The 17975-nt window shown below is 43.4% G+C and overlaps 1 protein-coding gene across 5 annotated transcripts in view; it reads left to right on the top strand.

Moving 5' to 3' along the window:
* Med13l (mediator complex subunit 13L) overlaps positions 1 to 17975 on the top strand; it is a 206946-nt gene that overhangs the window by 19711 nt on the left and 169260 nt on the right. For 3 of the 5 annotated variants that reach the window (XM_052168512.1, XM_052168513.1, XM_052168511.1), the window contains exon 2: positions 16079 to 16316. The exons of 1 other annotated variant lie outside the window; for it this stretch is intronic. In XM_052168512.1, the coding sequence (XP_052024472.1) occupies positions 16079 to 16316 (238 nt within the window). Of the gene's footprint in view, positions 1 to 16078; positions 16317 to 17975 lie in introns of those variants that run through there. One more of the 5 variants, XM_052168515.1, reaches the window with a different exon arrangement.

Raw genomic sequence — 17975 nt, 5'->3', positions numbered from 1 at the left:
CTGGTTGTCTCAGCAGAACATGGCAGAGGCTTAGGTTTCTGAGCCCACTTTGTACTGTGGTGCAGGCTGCCCTAGAACACAGTGCTGCCCAGATACCTCCCATTCCCTTCTGAATGCTGGGGCGGGGAGGGGCAGTGACTCTATGTAAGGTACCAGAGGGCATTATGACTTTTTGAACAAAGTGTGTTTTACTCCTTCCTCCTCTATGCCTCTATAGGTCCCTCCCCGACTGCTCTTAACACTGAGGAGTTGCAGGGCTTTATGTGCCCGAGGGAGAGTTGGGGTATCCAGGATCACCCCTGACTGCTGTGTCCCTTTCCCTAAGGCGATCGCACTTCTTGCGCTCTGCTCATTAGTGAGGTTTTGTAGTGTATCTTGAAATCAGGGAAATGCTCTAGCTTTTCTATTTAATATTTTCTTTAAAAATTTTATTTTTTAAAAATTAGATGGTGTTTTCATATGAATTTCCTTTTGATTGATCTCCTTCCCATCTTCCTGCCTGTTGGCTCCTTTGCCCTCGGTGGATCCTCTCCACTTGGATCTCCTGGACTCCTCCCTCCCTCCCTCCCTCCCTCCCTCCCTCCCTCCCTCCCTAGATAGAGCTCACCACCCATGGTCAGCCTCATGGAATCTGCTCTAGTTTCTTGCCTTTACTCACATTTATTCCCGGCTGTGTAGTCATAATTTACAGACCACATTAGGGAGAACAGGCAGTGTCTTTCTTTCTTTCTTTCTTTCTTTCTTTCTTTCTTTCTTTCTTTCTTTCTTTCTTTCTTTCTTTCTTTCTTTCTTTCTCTCTCTCTCTCTCTCTCTCTCTCTCTCTCTCTCTCTCTCTCTCTCTCTCTCCTCTCCCCCTCCTCCCTCCCTCCCTCCCTCCCTCCCTCCCTCCCTCCCTCCCTTCCTTCCTTCCTTCCTTCCTTCCTTCTGACAGGGTTTCTCTGTGTAGCCCCGGCTATCCTGGAACTCCCTCTATAGACCAGGCTGGCCTCTAACTCAGAAATCCACTTGCTTCTGCCTCCCAAGTGCTGGGATTAAAGGCATGCACCACTGCCCTGCAGTGTTTGTCCTTCCTTCCTTCCTTCCTTCCTTCCTTCCTTCCTTCCTTCCTTCCTTCCTTCCTTCCTTCCTTCCTTCCTGTCTTTCTTGATTTTTTGGATAGAGGGTTTCTCTGTATATCCCTGGCTGTCCTGGAAGTCACTCTGTAGACCAGGCTGTCCTCGAACTCAGAAATTTGCCTGCCTCGGCCTCCCAGAATGCTAGGATTACAGGCGTGCGCCACCACTGGCTTTGTTTGTATTTCTAAGCCTGGGCTACCTTGTTTGGTATAGTTATTTCCTGTTCCTCCCATTTTTCTACAAAGTTCATTTTCCATTTTGATTTTTCAAGGCAGGGTTTCTCTGTGTAGCCCTGGCTGCCTAGGAACTCATTATGTAAACCAGGCTAGCCTCGAACTCAGCTCCATTTGCCTCTGCCTTCTGAGTGGTGGGAGTAAAGAAAGGCTGCCTGGCTCAGTTTCCTTTTTCTTTATAGTAGAATAAAATCCCATGGGATGGGGGGTGGGGCTTGAGAAGTTGTGCTTAAGGGGTAGGTAAGTTTTTGTTTTTGTTTTTTTTTTTTTTTAATTCTTGTTCACTTAACTTGTGTACCACCATACCTGCATACCTGGCTGTTTGCTGAGTTTATTTAGGGCATATTTGCAATACCTTTTTTTATTGTTAATTTTGTAAAAAAATAAATTAACACATTTTGTGTGTGTGTGTGTGTGTATGTGTGTGTGTATGTGTGTATGTGGGCCCATGTGTGTACCATGGAGCATATGTGTCAACTGGAGCACAAATTGTAGAAGTTGTTCTTTTCCTTCCTGCAAAGTTGTCCCAAAATCAAGCTCTGGTTGTCATGGTAGCAAGTGCCTTTATCTCCTGTGCAGTCTTCCTGGAACCCGTGAGAAAGTCTGAAAGTTTGAATTCTGTTGGAGAGGAAGAGGGGGATGGGAGAGGGAGAGGGAGAGGGTGGTAGGTAGGTGTCTTTTTTTAAATTCTTGTTCACTTAAATGGCTTTCTTAACTACAAGTTGTTGTTTGTAGTCAGTCTGTCTTTTTCAGCATTTCAGGGTGTACAACGATGCACCTTCACTTCTGTGCAGGAACTTGTCTGTTTATGCTCAGGATTTTGTCTAGAGACATCTGTCAAGTTTATGAATCTTTTTAAAGAACCATCTTTTGGTTTTGATCATTTTGTCTGTTTGTATTTCTTATCTTTTGATGTTATTTCCCTCTGTTGAGTTGACTCTGCTTAACACTTCCTTCTTCTGTTCTGGTTGTGGAAGCTTTGGTTCTGTCTTTACCTTTCTAGTGTGAGTATTTCAAGCCTTAGTTCTCTCTGAATACTCTATATATCTTACACATTTTTTTTTTTTTTTTGGATTTGTTTTTTTTTTGAGGCAGGGTTTCTCTGTGTAGCCCTGACTGTCCTGGAACTCACTCTGTAGACCAGGCTGGCCTCGAACTCAGAAATCCACCTGCCTCTGCCTCCCAGAGTGCTGGGATTACAGGCGTGTGCCACCACCACCCGGCTTATCTTACACATTTTGATGTATTAGAATTAGTCATCAGCTCAAAAGTACCCTGTTCTTTCCCCATGTGTTATTTGGAAGATTAGATTCCAGATCTTACAGGGAGTAGAGACATTCTAGATTTTGTTGTTGGTGGTATTAATTTCTAACTTAATTTTGTTCAGATTTTTAAATTCTTAACAACATGTTAGTGTGTGTGTCTCAACACATGATTCTTAGGAGTGAGTTTTCCATGCCATTTGAAAACTAGTGTGCTCTGCTGCTTTGGGGAAATGTTTTATAACTGCCCTGGGCTCATTGGTTAACAGAGCCTGTTTACATGTCTCATCATAGTGATTTTCTGTGTCCTGGTGACACAGTCTCCTCCATGTACACTTCCCCCTCCTGGCCTTCTGCTTGCTGCCCTGAAGCTCTGCTAGGTACTAGCTCACTTGAGGGTCTGTATCTTCTAGAAGAAGTAACTTTGTTGTTTTGAGACGAGGAATTCCTAAGTAGACCCGGCTTGGCTTGACCTCATTATGTGGCCCAGGATGACTCTGGACATGGGCTCCATTATCCCTCCCCCCAGCGTTGGGCTTATGGGCATGTGCCATGACTCTCAACAGAACTGACTTTTTAATTGCAGCATTTCCTTCTTTACTTAGTAATGGTCACTCTAGGAGTTGGCTTTAATGTTATTTAAGGAACTAACACTCTTATAGTGAATATTCATTTTTGCATCATTGTACTTTTTTTTATTGTTTCTTAACTTTATGTGTTTATATATTCTCTGACATTAGATGTTTTTACTGGTATCTTTTTTTTCACCTGAAGAACTTTTGAAAAACATGTTTATTCTACTATAAAAAAAATTAAGTTCTGTTCATCCAAAAATTACTCTGTATTTTACCCCCATTAAAATGTTGTTTTAAAATATTTTAACTACATGCATGTGTGTATACATGTCTGTGAGGGGAGGGGTATGTACACATGGGTATAGGTGTCCAAGGAGGCCATTGGGCGGGGGGAGGGAGGTGGGGCGAGGAAGGCATCAGATCTCCTGGGACTGTAGTTACTGGAGAGGTTGAGCGTCTGATGTGTGTGCTGGGTCCCCAGTAGGAACTGTATATGCTCTAACACTGAGGTAGCTCTCCTGCCCATTTCCTTTCACTTTGTTTAAAACTAGGTCTCACTATATATATAGTGCTGGCTGGAGAGCTGCCTGCTGTTGCCTCACAAGTGCTCTGACCAAGGGCATGTGCCATGTGCCACCATCCTTAGCTCTATTTACCCTTTTAAAGGAAATAGATTTTTAAATATGCAGTGCGTGCACGCACATGCACACATGTACACCTGCAGGTTTTGGTGATCTGTTTTTCTCTTTTAGTGTGTCTTTGCAAAGTTCTCTGGTTTTCATATCCCTCCCCTTTCTGCTGGGCATGCAATGCCAAGGCCTTACTCGGCCCAAGCGCTGTCATGCAGAAAATACCCTAGCCGCCACCTTGCATGTCTTCTGATCACTCTGCATTTAATATTATTTCTGTTTTTTTCCTATGTAATAACTTTATTGGACAACTTTTAAGAATTTGCATTTGTCATTGTATTCAAGAATTTTATTTTGATGTGGTTTTCTGTGTTTATGCTGCTGATGGTTCACTAACCCCCTTAAATTAGAGATGGATTGTTTTCATAAAATTGATAGATAATGTGGGTGTCATTCAGAAAGCCTTTGTGCAGTGCTTACTGCACCCCCCATCTGGGATCTTGATCTTGTGGTGTGATCTTGTGGATTGTTGGCGTCTGTTCTTCAGCTTTGTTGATTAGCTTTACAATTCTGTAGTCTGCTTGAGCTCCTGTACTTGCTTTCAGGACTAACTTCTGTCAGTGTCTCCTCCACTTTCCGGGGTTTGAACTGAGGTCCTCCTGCATCTAATCCAGACAGTCCACACTGAGCCACATTCTCGTGCCCAGCCCACTCCCCACCCTTTGGGGATGAACATACTCTGCAAGCTTCTCAGTTCATACTTGGTGTACTTGACTTTTAAATAGCAACTTTTCTGGGGTGTATGTTTGTATTTTTCTTTAAATTATTGACTACTTTTATGACCGTTGTTTTTAAAGTGCTGTTAGTTACATTCTTTTAATTTTTGGCTCTCTTCATTGATTCCTGTCCTAGTAATGGGGGTCTGTCCGTCCATCCATCCATCAGTCTGTCCGTCCCTCTCTCCTTCCTTCTTTCCTTCTTCCCCTCCCCTCCCCTCCTTCCCTTCCTCCCTCCCTTCGACTGTTGCACAGTGTGATGTCCAGGTCTTGTGAGCCTGTGCTGTTCTTCCTTTGGTGATTATATTTGTGTTGATGGTGGTTACACTGCTTCCAGTAGCTGCCTTACTGTTGTTTTGTGAGGCTTGCCTGTTTGTTAGTGTAGTCTTTATGCTAGGACTGGCTTCCTGCTTATGAACACTGCCCTCCAGTCAGTGTGTACCACTGTTAACTGTTGCAGCCCAGAGTGGCTTCTCTAGATAGTCTTTGGCCTTACTGACTCTGTTCAGTAGACAGTTTGATGCTTAGGAAGTTTCCAGAGAGCCCCTATAACATGGATTTCCTACATAATAAATTGTCTTCTTTCTTGTTATCTATGTCAGATTCCAGGGCCTTCAACTTTTAGAAACCCTTCATCACCTGTTTGCCTTCTCTCAGGGAGCCTAGCTTTGTACTACCCATTGACCAAAGTCTGAATATGGAAATTTTACTTTATTTTTTGCCCCGTTTTCTGCTTATTTATGGTAGGGGAACAAGTCAGGTGAACCTTACTTTAATTTTAATTAATTAATTAATCCTTTGAATTAGGATGTCATTCACAAAGATATTAAGTATTAATGAATTAATTAGTAATATGTTTATGGGTGTTCTGCATGCATACAGGTCTGTGTACCATGTGTAAACAGCCCCTTGGAGGCCAGAAGAGGATGTTGTATCTGTCTAGAACTGTCATTACAGACAGTTATGTGCTCCCGTGTAGATGCTGGCAATTGAACCTGGTCCTTTTCGAGAGCAGCCCGTGCTCTTAGCTGCTAAGTCATCTTCTGCCCCATCTGTGTTTTAAATGTTTCACTTCTTTGTGGATGCCGTCATAGTTCAGAGGTTATCACAGAGTAATTATTTCAGGATATGGTCTGTCTGGTCAAACTGGGAAAGTGGCCACCAGCAATATGTGAATATATGAGCATAGCAGTGTGCTAATAAAACTTTATAAACACCAGCAGTCTGCTGTCTGTGGTGAGCAGACCTAGTTTACCTCCCACATCAGTCCTTGGCACCTTATTCACACAGCTACACTTAGGTTTGCTCAACTCTTTGTAACGTTGTGATTTATTCTTTACTATATCTTAGCTTCTGTCTCAGTCTGCTTGAGAGGATTGTACAGGAGCTAGGTAGCCTCTGGCAAGAGAGTGTTTATGGTTCCTCACTCTCAAGAGTCTTTGCCTGGCAACAACAGGAATGTTTTGCTATATTCTTTTCAAAGTGTGGCACTAGTAGTTAGAAGCAAAACAGAACTGTTGTATAGAACCTAGACATTACATTTTATTAACGTAATTTAACATACTAGGCTAGGTGATGCACATTTAATCCCAGTACTTGGCAGGCAGAAGCAGGCTGATCTCTGGGGAAGCCAGGGCTATACAGTAAGAGCCTGTATCCCAAAATAATTATTTTAAAGGAAGCATTATTTAGTTAACAGAAAACCTTGTTTGCTCAGTGTTTTAAGAACATGCATTGCTTTTTCACAAGTTTGAGTTTAGTTCCATACCTCGTCCTTGGGTGGCTTAGGACTGCCTGTGACTCCGGTTTCATGGAGCTGATGCCCTCTGCTGGCCTCTGTGAGCACTGTACTTAGTGTGCATAGATGGTAGACAAGGGACTAGAAAGAAACGAAGTCGTAAGATTTAATTGTGTTGAAACTTCTATTGACAAAGCACACTTCTGAATCCACTTTACTCTCGTATGCTGATGTGAATCCAAGGCCAGCCCTGCTCCATGGTTCAGTGGGTAAAATGCATGCTTTACAAACACGAGGAACCTTAGTGTGATCCCAATAGCTCATGTAAACAGCTGGGCCTGATGCAGATGTGTAATCCCAGAGCTGGGGAGGCAGGGCAGCCTAGCCCAACTGTACCATGTTAAGTTTCAGGCGGGAAGATGGGTGACACCTGAGGCTGATCTCTGACCTCTAAACACATGTGCACACATGTGTGCATGCCCTCACATATCTACATATGTATCAGCACTTGGCTACACATACATAAATCAAAAGCATATAAGCAGCCTTTTGGTGTTTAAACACAATTTATGGGACACTAAATAGTTCTTATGCTTAGGAATTTGTTCGTATTAAGTTTATAATTCATTTTTATCATAAACATTTTAACATTTTTAATTTATTTGCGTGTGTGCACATGTGTGCATGTGTGTGCCTTCATGTGTGCATTTGTAGAGGTCGGGACAACTTGTAGGATTCAGTTCTTTCCTTCTATGTGTTGATTCTGGGGGTCAAATTTGGGTTATCAGTCTTGGTGACCAGCGCCTTCATCTGTTGGACTACCTTCCCAGTCTTTATTGTTCACTTTGAGTTAGTATTAGCAAACTAAGTGATTAAAAGAAAATTATAATAAAGAGAAAAAGTTTTGAATTAGTAAGTATGTATGTTAGAGATCACTTTTTTTTTTTAAAGATTTATTTATTTATTATATGTAAGTACACTGTAGCTGTCTTCAGACATCAGAAGAGGGTGTCAGATCTTTTTACAGATGGTTGTAAGCCACCATGTGGGTGCTGGGATTTGAACTCATGACCTTTGGAAAAGCAGTCGGTGCTCTTACCCACTGAGCCATCTCTCCAGCCCCTAGAGATCACTTTTTAAAGCTGAAGAGATGGCTCCTTGGTTCCTAGCATCCTCGAGGATTCACAGCCACCTGTAACTCTAGTTTTCGGGGACCCGTTGTCCTCTTTGGGCCTTTGTAGCACCAAGCATGCACATGATGCATAAACATACATGCAGGCAAAAACACTCAAACATTAAATAAAGTTTAAAAAAGTCACCTTTTTTTGTACTGAATTCTCCATTGTATGTATTATAGTGTATTTCTCAGGACATGGACATAGACAGTCTGATTAGATCTAGCTATCTTGTCGCCAGATGCTCTGAAGAAAGCATTCTGGGCCAGCATTAGTGGTGCAGCTAGGAGAGGCCTGAGCCCAGCCATATGGGAGGGAGCATGTAGCTACAAGTGTCTGCTTGCCTAGCTGGGTTTTCTGTAAGCCGAAACGGAGAAGAAAATGGACAGCAGTAACACAGAGTGAGTAAATAACCTCGGGAGCTCAGGCCTCTGAACTCGGTACTCCACGAGCAGAGGCAGGAAGAGTCCTGAAATTGAAGGTCTCCCTTAGCTGTGTTCTGAGTCCAGGACAGCCTGGGCTACAGAAAGGGAGGGACCTTGTCTTAAAAAGAATGAGGGTTGGAAAGATGGCTTAGCGGTTGGCAACACTCGCAGCTCTTGCAGAGGACTTGAGACTTGGTCAGGTCCCAGCATTTACGGGGCTCACATTATGTACAATCATATGTAACTCTAGTTCAGGGATCTGATACTTTCTGGCCTCTGAGGGCACTAGGCATGCAAATAGTACACAGACATACATGCTGGCAAAACACCCATACAAACACATAAATCTTAAAATAATAGTAATAATTAGTACATTTTTGGCTTTTGCATTACAATTTATGGGACACTGAATTATCCTGAAGTTTAGGAATTTGTGAGGAATAACTTTGCAGTAGTTAAATTTTCTACTACATTTTGATAATTTTTGTTTAAATTTTATTTTCCTTGTTTTCAAGCAGAGTTAAGTTTTTATGTGAATGCCAGACTGGGTATGGGGTTGCCAGAGGCTGAAGGAGGAGGATTGAAAGTTCTAGGCTTGTGTGAGCTGCAGAATGACTGGAAGTCAGCCCTGGAGCATAGTGAGAACTTGGGAAGTGCATGCATAGCAGCTGGGGTGCAGCCCCTGGTCAGCAAGACTGCTAAACCTGTAGGCCCTTCCTACCTGCTTCCGAGGCACATGCTTTGCCATTAATTAATTCCTTATTATTTCTAAACACCAAGGAATGTTTCATGATTTAGCTTGTTCTTTCTACCACTTACATTGAGAACACACACTTTCATCTGTACTTTACCAACGTAATTGGTACCAAATGGTGATTTGGGTTAGTTTAGATTCAGGATTAACATTGTGTTCATGTTAATAGATGTCAGAACTATTTACTAAGTTCTGATGGCTTTTTTTTCCATTGTCACTTATCCCCTCCCTCCCCCTTTCTCCCCTCCCTCCTCATCGTACTCCTCCTCCTCTTTTCTTTAAACACAAGGCCTCACTATGTAGCTCCGGTTGTCCTGCTGTCCTGAAATTCACTTTGTAGACCAGACTGCTCGCCTCTGCCTTCCGTGGGTGTGGCCTTTCTTCCTTCTTAAAGTTCTTCTCTTTGTTTTCTTAAACTTTTTCTCAATTATATTTTGCTGGAGAAATTTGTATGTGATCCTATACATACAGATATATGTAAGATGGGTCAAACATTTACTAATAACTAAGAAATTCTAAAATCAAATCAACCAAACAACCCCCCAAAAACCAAAACCTATGCACTCTCCCCAAACCCAAACCAAATCATATATTTACTTGAAAATAATTATTTGGTATGCTTATAATTTTACTACTTATTAAAGAAGAAAGCAAATTTCCATACTAATGAGGTGGGCATACTTTTTTCTCTTTCATTTCTTTTCTTTCTTTTTTCTTTCTTTCTTTCTTTCTTTCTTTCTTTCTTTCTTTCTTTCTTTCTTTCTTTCTTTCTTCCTTTCTTTCTTCCTTTCTTTCTTTCTTTTCTTTTCTTTTTTTTTTTTTTACGAAGAATGAAATCTTGGCAGAACCATCTGAAGTGCTGCAGGAGGTAGAGCTGATACACTTTTATTTTATAGTTTTCAGTGCTGAGAATGCCACTCTGTATAAATATGTGGTACAAGATGGCAGAAGTGTATTTAGGACTATTTCATAAATTGTTGGGAATTCTATCCTTAATCCCCAGCCAGCATTTGATTGAGCAATTCTTTATGAAACTGACATTAGTGGGGCTGGACAGATGGCACAGCTGTGAGCAGTGAATGCTGCTCTCTCTGAGGGCTGGGGCTCCATTTCCAGCATCCACCAGGCAGCTACTGACCTCTCTTTCACTCTAGCCAGTGTGCACTGAGGGCACCTGCACTTACTTGCTCAGACACACACAGTTAGAAATCAAACCAAACCAACCCAAAAGAAACTCAAGGACTCAAACAGCAAGTTTTAAAGTCAAACATTGTAATTGAGTAAAATAGGGAGTGTCTTAGATTCTACTGCCGTGGAAAGACCCTATGACCACGGCAACTCTTAGAAAGGAAAGCGTTTAATTGGGGCTGGCTTACAGGTCATGCTGGGAAGCATGGCGGCATCCAGGCAGACATGGTGCTGGAGAAAGAGTTCTACTTTGGGTTCAGCATGCAGCAGGAAGAGAGAGAGAGAGAGACAGACAGACAGACAGACACTGGGCTTGGCTTGCTTGAGCACTTGAAACCTCAGAGCTCACCCCCAGTGACTTTCTTCCTCCCATAATGCCAAACCTCCTAAGATGCTCTCCCAAGTATTTAAACCCGTGTGTCTGTGGAGGCCATTCCAATGCAAACGACCAGTCAGAGATAGTTGAGCTAAGCGTGCGGATGTTACTGAAAGTAGTTTCACCCATCATGTGTCTATGAGAGAAGGCTTTGTGGGCACAGTAGGAACTGAGCCGAGGTGGTGTAGGCAGTCAGTGTTGGGCTGCTGTGATGGTGTGATGGAGTGTGAGTTGTAGTGTACACATGCTGTGTCACCTCATCCTTGTATACTTACAAGTCTACCCTCCAAAGCATAGCCCCTGCCTCCTCCGTAGCCTCTGTCTTTGGAGAAGTTTCTTCTGTTTGTTGTTGTTGTTGTTTTTTCCTGGGATGCAGCTCGAGAATGTCTCAATCTCTCAGGCCTGGTCAGCAGGCTTCAACCTATTTTCTTACTGTATCTCTTTCTCTTCTCACCCCTCAAAGAGGTGGTGCTGGTGTCCACATCTCCTAAGGCCAGTGGCTTGCATCCCACCTTTCTGTCTCTGGGGTTTGTTACTCAGGGCCACATCTGTCCTCCTGAGCACCAGCTCCACAGGGTTCTGAAACGCAGATGCTCTTTCTTGTCTTGGCCTGCAGTTGTGTCTGTAGTTACAGGGAGAAAATAGCCCAAAGAAACAAGTTTCTTCACTGATGCTTAGTGTGGTTTAAAGAGATCAGAAGCAGAGGTGTGTGTGTGTGTCAGAGGTGTGTGTGTGTGTGTGTGTGTGAGAGAGAGAGAGAGAGTGAGAGTGAGAGAGTGTGTGTGTTTACTCTGCCATTCTTACCTGGAGCCGATTAGTTACATTGTAACAAAAGCTTTCCATTATATGCAACATTTGTTTTTCTTTCCTGGCTTTGATCTGTGAGGTGATTTAATGTGTTTACTGTATTTTCCTAATCTGCTAGAGTAGTAATTCTGTCACAGTAGGGAGAGGGCAGAGGCACTTGAGACTTTCTAGGGCACTTATGTTGGCAGTAAGAGATGCATGCTGTCCGCCTCCTGTGGCCTTGCACATGCTCAGCAAATGCTGGACCGCTGAGTTCCTTCCTCCACTTCAGCCCAGTAGGTTTCTTAAGTCTGAGATCTTCTGGAAATTTTGTCACTGATGGTTCTGAGATGTCTGATAAGGGTTTGTGTAATTTACAAGTTGCTTTTGCCAGTGAGATGTAATTAGTTTGGGGCAGGAGATGAGCTCATTTATTGTATGTAGGTCAGCCATAGCACTTTATAGCTCCTAAAGCTGAGGCACCCTAGGGTGGAGTAGGCTTCCTGGCATCTTGGAGGCTGTTGTGGAGAGAGCAGGCCCACAACCTGTATTTCTTATCTCCTGCAGTGTTCGATCTGGAGTGGTAAACCTTGGTTTGTTCATACCAACAACACATTTGTAGGTTTTATTCTGCTTTAGGACCAATGAATCTAGTTTTAACTCTGGGGCCATGTTGCAAATATATGATGTTGGCTATGAGACATCTAGTGTGAAAAGCAAGAGCTATTTGAACACACTGTACCTAAGGAATAAGACTAAGAATCAATAGAGTCTCCACGTCGTGGGTAGGGTGTGGGAAGGGCGTTGCTCTTGGGTCTGTTTGAATCTACTCATTTAGCATCCTTGCCAGCCGCTGCGTGGCCCTCTTCTCACGGCAGCTGTCCCACCTGCTCAGCTCCTCTTTCAGAAACCTTCGTAGTCTCTTCTGAGCACTTTGTCCATCCCCTCTTTCTGTTAAGAGCAGGTAGTCTCTTTAAAAAGAAATACATATCCTCCAAGAAGTATACTTTCCGCCAGTGATTGTGTGTAGATGCCTGTGGCAGTAAGTAGCTGAGACTCTTGATCCTTGAGATGGTGTGACCACTCTTATGAATTGTTTTTATTGCCCTAGGAAGACTACACAAAAAGCCATGAACATTCTTAGATTAGAGAGTGTGGCCATGAGCTCCAGTCATTGCTAAATTGAGCCCATGGTGCTTTCTTTGTCTGAGTTTCTAATCCTCCAGGGCTCATTTTTAACATTAGCCCCATGAAAGAGCATGGCAGAATGGAAAGAATTTATGTTTCAAATTCAGTTGTGGTTTCAATGTAGCTATGTTTGGGACCTGTCATATGCCAGGTTTGTGGTTATGGATGAATTATTTAACTGTTAGGAGTCTTAACTTCTTGAGCTATGTGGCTGGAAGGCCTGAGGCAGGCGGGAAGGCCTCAAGTGCCCAGTGGACTCAGGCTCCCCGTGTGCTGCAGCTGCTCCCACGGGATGACCACCTTTGCTCCTTGAATATTAAAGTCTACCTTTTTGGTTTTGTATTTTTAGAACTTATCTCAAATTATGCATTTGTTTATTCTTTTAACATAAATATATAGCTAGGAAATTTGAATATCAAAATGCTTAAAGGTTTGTTCCAAACAAGATTCTTGGATAGTAAGGGCTTGAGCCTGTGACCACTCATGCTCAGTGAGCAGTCCGCCCTGCAGTATTCCCAGGCCTCTGCTCAGCAGCTCTGGGCCTTCAGCGGCCTGCCTCTCCAGAGCTGCACTTGTGCCACTAGTAGGTTCAGTGCTGAGTCAAGACTTTGAAAAGAAAAGTCTTAGAGTTAGGCATTTGTCAGAAATGGGGGAAACTGAGCCAGCAAGATGGCTCAGCAGGGAAAAGGGCTTGCTGAGGAGCCAAGAGCCTGTTCAAGCCTGGCCCACCCACCCCACGTGTGGAGAGAGCTGACCTCCACACACTGCTCCTTCACTTCCCTGCACTCTTTATACTTTAAATAAATGAAAGGTTAAAATAATAGAGTGGCTGGAGAGCTGTCTCAGTAATCAAGAGCCCATGCTGACTGGGGCCCCAGGATCGCTCAGTTTCCTTTCTGAGGTTTCTTCCAAGGCCCACTGCTCTATTGCTCTGGGGCTGAGAGGAGGCAGTGGACCGCCAGGGCCTAGTGGGCAGAGATGGACGGACCTTCCATCCCCTCCATGCCCCTGGGAGATAGCAGCGACTACGGGACAGGGTGCTGGGTCTTGAGCCTTGCTCTTACTAGACACTGAGCCAGGACTGAAAGCACCTACTCCAACCCCCACAGTGTTGGCTTTATCATAGTCATCTGCTAGGTGTCAAGGCTTATCAAGGTAGAATTTTATTAATACTTAATTTTAGCTTTAAACCTAAAGCAAGTCCCTTTTAAAGCAAGGGACTGAATGTTTTGAAATAATTGGAAGTTTCCCAGTTCCTTTGGCTGACTAGTTACAGAGCCTGTGGCAGGCAGTGCTGTGTGGAGCTTACAGCACACTGCTGCATGGACAACTTTGTAAAGAGCACAGCAGGTGACAGTGGCTTCCCTCTACCACTGAGAGAGTGGGCACACAGGAAGTTAGTGCAAAAGCCTGGGCTTGAGAGCCTTTTGGAATCAGCCAGATATTTGCCTGCTGAGCTGCAAGGTTGGTTACAGGTGAAGGTGCTCTGTGCTAGTGAGTGTCTGTGCTAGCTTTCCTGAGGGCAGACTCAGCCAGTGTGCAGGGCTCTTCTGGGCCCTAATTTTCTACACTTGAAACATGGTCCCTGTCATAGTGATTTGTACTGTGTGCTTGGTGCCTGAGCTCTCTCCCAGTCCTCTCCTGCTCAGGGTTCTTGCTTAAATGATGAGTGTTCTCCATATCATCTCCAACTTGAACTACTCTGTTTTTTACTTTATCTCCTTTGACATTTAGAAATTAATGTTAAGCTTTCTGATTAAAGCACAGAGTTATTACTTTTATTAGAAGAAACATGTCGGGCAGTGGTGGCACACGCCAGTAAGTAATCCCAGTACTCTGGGAGGCAGAGGCAGGCGGATTTCTGAGTTCGAGGCCAGCCTGGTCTACAGAGTGAGTTCCAGGACAGCCAGGGCTATACAGAGAAACCCTGTCTCCAAAAAACCAAAAAAAAAAAAAAAAAAAAAAAAAAAAAAAAAAAAAAAAGAGAAGAAGAAGAAACATGGGGGCTTGAACAGAAAACAAGACAAGAGTGTGGGTGTGGCATCGGGAAGAGGAGAGCCTCCCTGGGCATAGTCACTTCCTCGGCCTGGGAGAACTCAGAGAGCTCGCAAACTGTCCTTGGGTCAGGATGGCCTGCCTGCCCTGCCTCAGATCCCTGGGCCATCTATAAACGCAGTGTTTGCATGGACCTAGGATGGTCTTTAAGACTCAATTTCCTGCCTGCCTGCCTGCCTGTAAATGCTATGTAAATACTGGGGATACCATGCTGCTTAAGGAAAATATGCCAGGCATGGTGTCCCGCACCTTTAGTCCCAGTATTTAGGAGGCAAGTGCAGCTTGCTTAATGGAGACCAGTGTGTCAGCTGTTTAAGCGCTTGGAGATAGTCCCAGTTGGGTTGCAGATGGTTACTTTTCTGCCCTTGTGGTGTGTCTGTTTTAAAGAATTTGTCCATAAAAACTACTGGCTTTGTGGGAGAGGAAATGAAGGGGTGGGGCACGTGGGCACAGGCCTGTGGCCGGGCAGCTTTGCTCTGGTCCAGCGCACGGTCCCAGTTGTAGCTAGTAAGTAAGGAGCCCCGCGCTCCCTGTGATGAAGCATCCTTGCTGTTCTGTTCAGTTCATCGGATCAGTTCATCAGACTAAGCTTCAGGAACACACAGTCTCTACTTTCTTGTTTGAAGTTCTGTGCTTTAAAATGTGTTTAAGAATAAAAAGCCCTGCCCACAGCAGAGCCTTGCTAAGGAGGCAAGGCTCTGTGCTGCATGCTAAGTAACAAGCCTCAGCTGTGTTAGCAGCTACTTCCCGAGGAGGAGTCCAGGCAGCCTGTCCTGCCCTGGTGAAAACTCCCACCTCCTGAACTGGCTGCTGAGGTGGGGGTGCGGGTGGGTGGGGGAGTGGGAATTCCTTGCTATGTCTTCTACAACCAGAGAACCCCTTCCTCTGGACCAGATGTTTCAGATTGTAGCTGTTCAGATTCAGGGCTGTTGACATATGCTACACTGGCTTGCCTTCCCTGAAGTGAATCTCAAGTGCTTCCAAGTTTGGATTTAGAAAGAGTTTCAATGTCAGGTTTTTGTGTTAGGAACAATTAACTTGGACTTTTGTTGTTGAGGTGGTCCCTCTACATAGTTCTAGATGTCCTGAAACTTGGTTTATAGATTAGGCTGGCCTCAGTCTCACAGGAGATCCACTGTTCTACCTCCTGAGTGCTGGGATTAAAGGCATGGGCCACCATGCCTCAACAGTTATTGAAAATCTTACTGTTTTATTTATTTATAAAAATATTTACAAAATTTTAATATGTACAAGAATTTTGCCTGCATGTGTGCGTGTTCACCAGGTGTGTCCTGTGCCCATAGCCGTGAAGAAGGGGCACCGGCTTTTCTGGTATCAGAGTTAAGAAAGGCTGTGAGCCACTATGTGGTGCTGGGAATCTAACTGTGGTCCTCTCCATGAGTGCTGGTGCTCTTAACTGCTGACTGAGCAATCTCTTTACCCTCTTATTTGGTTTTAAAATAAGTATAATTTGTGAATTAGATAGGAAGTAATAATTGAAGATACTATTTAAAAAATATGGGTACCTAGTTAATGGTCATAATAAAAATGTTCCAACAGCACATAATGATTACCAGCTTGTTTTATCTTGTTATTAGCATATATGATTAGTTTGTTCTGACACAGTATCTGCAAGCCTAGAAGGGCAGATGTGTGTGTGCTCTTTGTCTGTTTCGTGAAGTTGGATCTAAAAGATCTAAATGCCTATTTTATCAGCGTGGTCTTTCTGTTGGAACTTGCTTTAGTGGTCTGTGAGTAAAAGGAAAAAACCAAAACTATTGCAAATTTTTTGTTGTTTTCCAGGCTGAACTCACAGGAATCAAATGGCGTAGGTACAATTTTGGAGGGCACGGGGACTGTGGACCCATAATTTTAGCCCCAGCCCAAGATGATCCAATCCTGTTAAGTTTCATCCGCTGTCTGCAAGCCAACCTGCTGTGTGTATGGCGTCGTGATGTCAAGCCCGCTTGCAAAGAGCTCTGGATATTCTGGTGGGGAGACGAGCCCAACCTGGTGGGAGTGATCCATCCTGAGCTGCAGGGTAAGGACCCCTTCCCTGTCCCCTCAATGATTGCATGTGTTTGCTTTGAACAATTGTAAATTTTGAAATTTATATTTAAGAGTTGCTTAAAACAGAGATCGCAAGCATTCAGTAAACAGTATGTTTGTCAAAAGAGTATCCCTACTTCCCCTCCTCCTCTCTGTCCCCACACTTCCCTTTTTTAAAACTCTCTTGTTTTTCCCCAGTAATACTGAAAACTAGAATCTTGTAAAATCACCTTAAGTCTATTTTATTATTATTTATGGACAGAGTCAATATGTAACCTTAAACTTGAAGAACTTGTGGCTCAGCCTCTTGCAATAAACCTCTGGGATACAGGGGTTCACCACCCGGTCCTTCTGGCCTCTGAAATCATACTGTTAGAATACTGTGTACGCAGCCTGCAGTGTCTGGGTAGAGACAAGGCTCTGCCCCTGTTTTTAAAATTAATAGTGAATTGTGAGTAACTAGTAAGATAGCTGTATGCACGGAAATTGTTTTTTCTCATTGGACTTTGCCAGCTCAACTCTTTGTTTGCAAATTGAAAATGCAGAAGTCTAATGTACCATTTACTGGACAAATCTCAAATTGATCTTTGATACTGTTTTGGTGAAAGATAAGTTTCTATAAACTATCTCAGTTTATTTCTCTTACTAATTCCAGAAATACTAATTTTTAACAAACTAAATTTTGACTTCAATTTTCATCTTACACCTGGATACTTTGAATTAATGAAAAATCTTTCTTAGTCTAAACTTTTTTATATTTACCATACATTTACAGTAGCAGAAAATATTACTAGTAGTTTTCCATTCCTTTAGCCAAGTTTTCTCATTCTTATCCTTCAGCCTTTTCTAAGTCAGGATGCATTCCAGCCTCCATTCTGTCTTTGGAGGCAGGCCTTCCCACACTGCTGTGCAGCCCGAACTCCAAGTCCGAGCCGTGTGGCATGGAGCTGCGTGTCGGCTGCACACCTTGCTTGGCTAGCACACATCTCCGTGGGGAGTGCTGGCTCTTCTCCCCTGGCTTTAGAACTTAACCTGCTCTAGTTAATTTGTGGTTGAAATGTTGCAGGCATTGCTGAGATGTTTTGTTAGTTTATGTTCTTATTATTTATTATGGGAAGACATAAAACAAATTCCAGTGTATTCTTGTGGGTCTGTTTTAAAGGTTCTATATTTGCCTAAAGGATTTCCTGCCAAATTCTTGAAACTTGTTGGCAGCCCTATTTGTTTGTTTTTTTTTCCTTCCTCCTGTTGGTGGTGTATCTTGCCGCAGCAGCTAGGGGGCAGTACAGCACAGTGGACTAATTGAGCTAACAGGCTGCTAACCTCTTCCCTGGTGCTGCGTGTGTGTTCACTCTGTGGGGTGAGGTTGCTTCCCAGTGGCTCCTCAGCAGACTCCCAGCATCCACGGCCCTCTCCAGACCTTAGTAGGCGATGGAGATAGAGCTAGAGCTTTACACCACCTGCCGTTTGGATTTTCAGAGTCTCTAAGAGAGCTTCCAGCTGGTAGGTGGTCCTTGTTATATTTGTGTTTGTTTGAATATAAAAAAAGTGCATTCTTTTAGTTTTTTCATGTGTGGATTTTTAAGCATTTTTCCTCCTTTAGTTTTTAATCTTAAAAACTATTTTAAATTAACACTGATTGATCTGTTGT

This window comes from Apodemus sylvaticus, chromosome 22 (assembly GCF_947179515.1).
Source record: "Apodemus sylvaticus chromosome 22, mApoSyl1.1, whole genome shotgun sequence".
NCBI lineage: Eukaryota > Metazoa > Chordata > Mammalia > Rodentia > Muridae > Apodemus > Apodemus sylvaticus.
The sequence above is the reverse complement of the archived record's forward strand: the minus strand, read 5'-3'. Positions and strand labels throughout refer to the sequence as shown.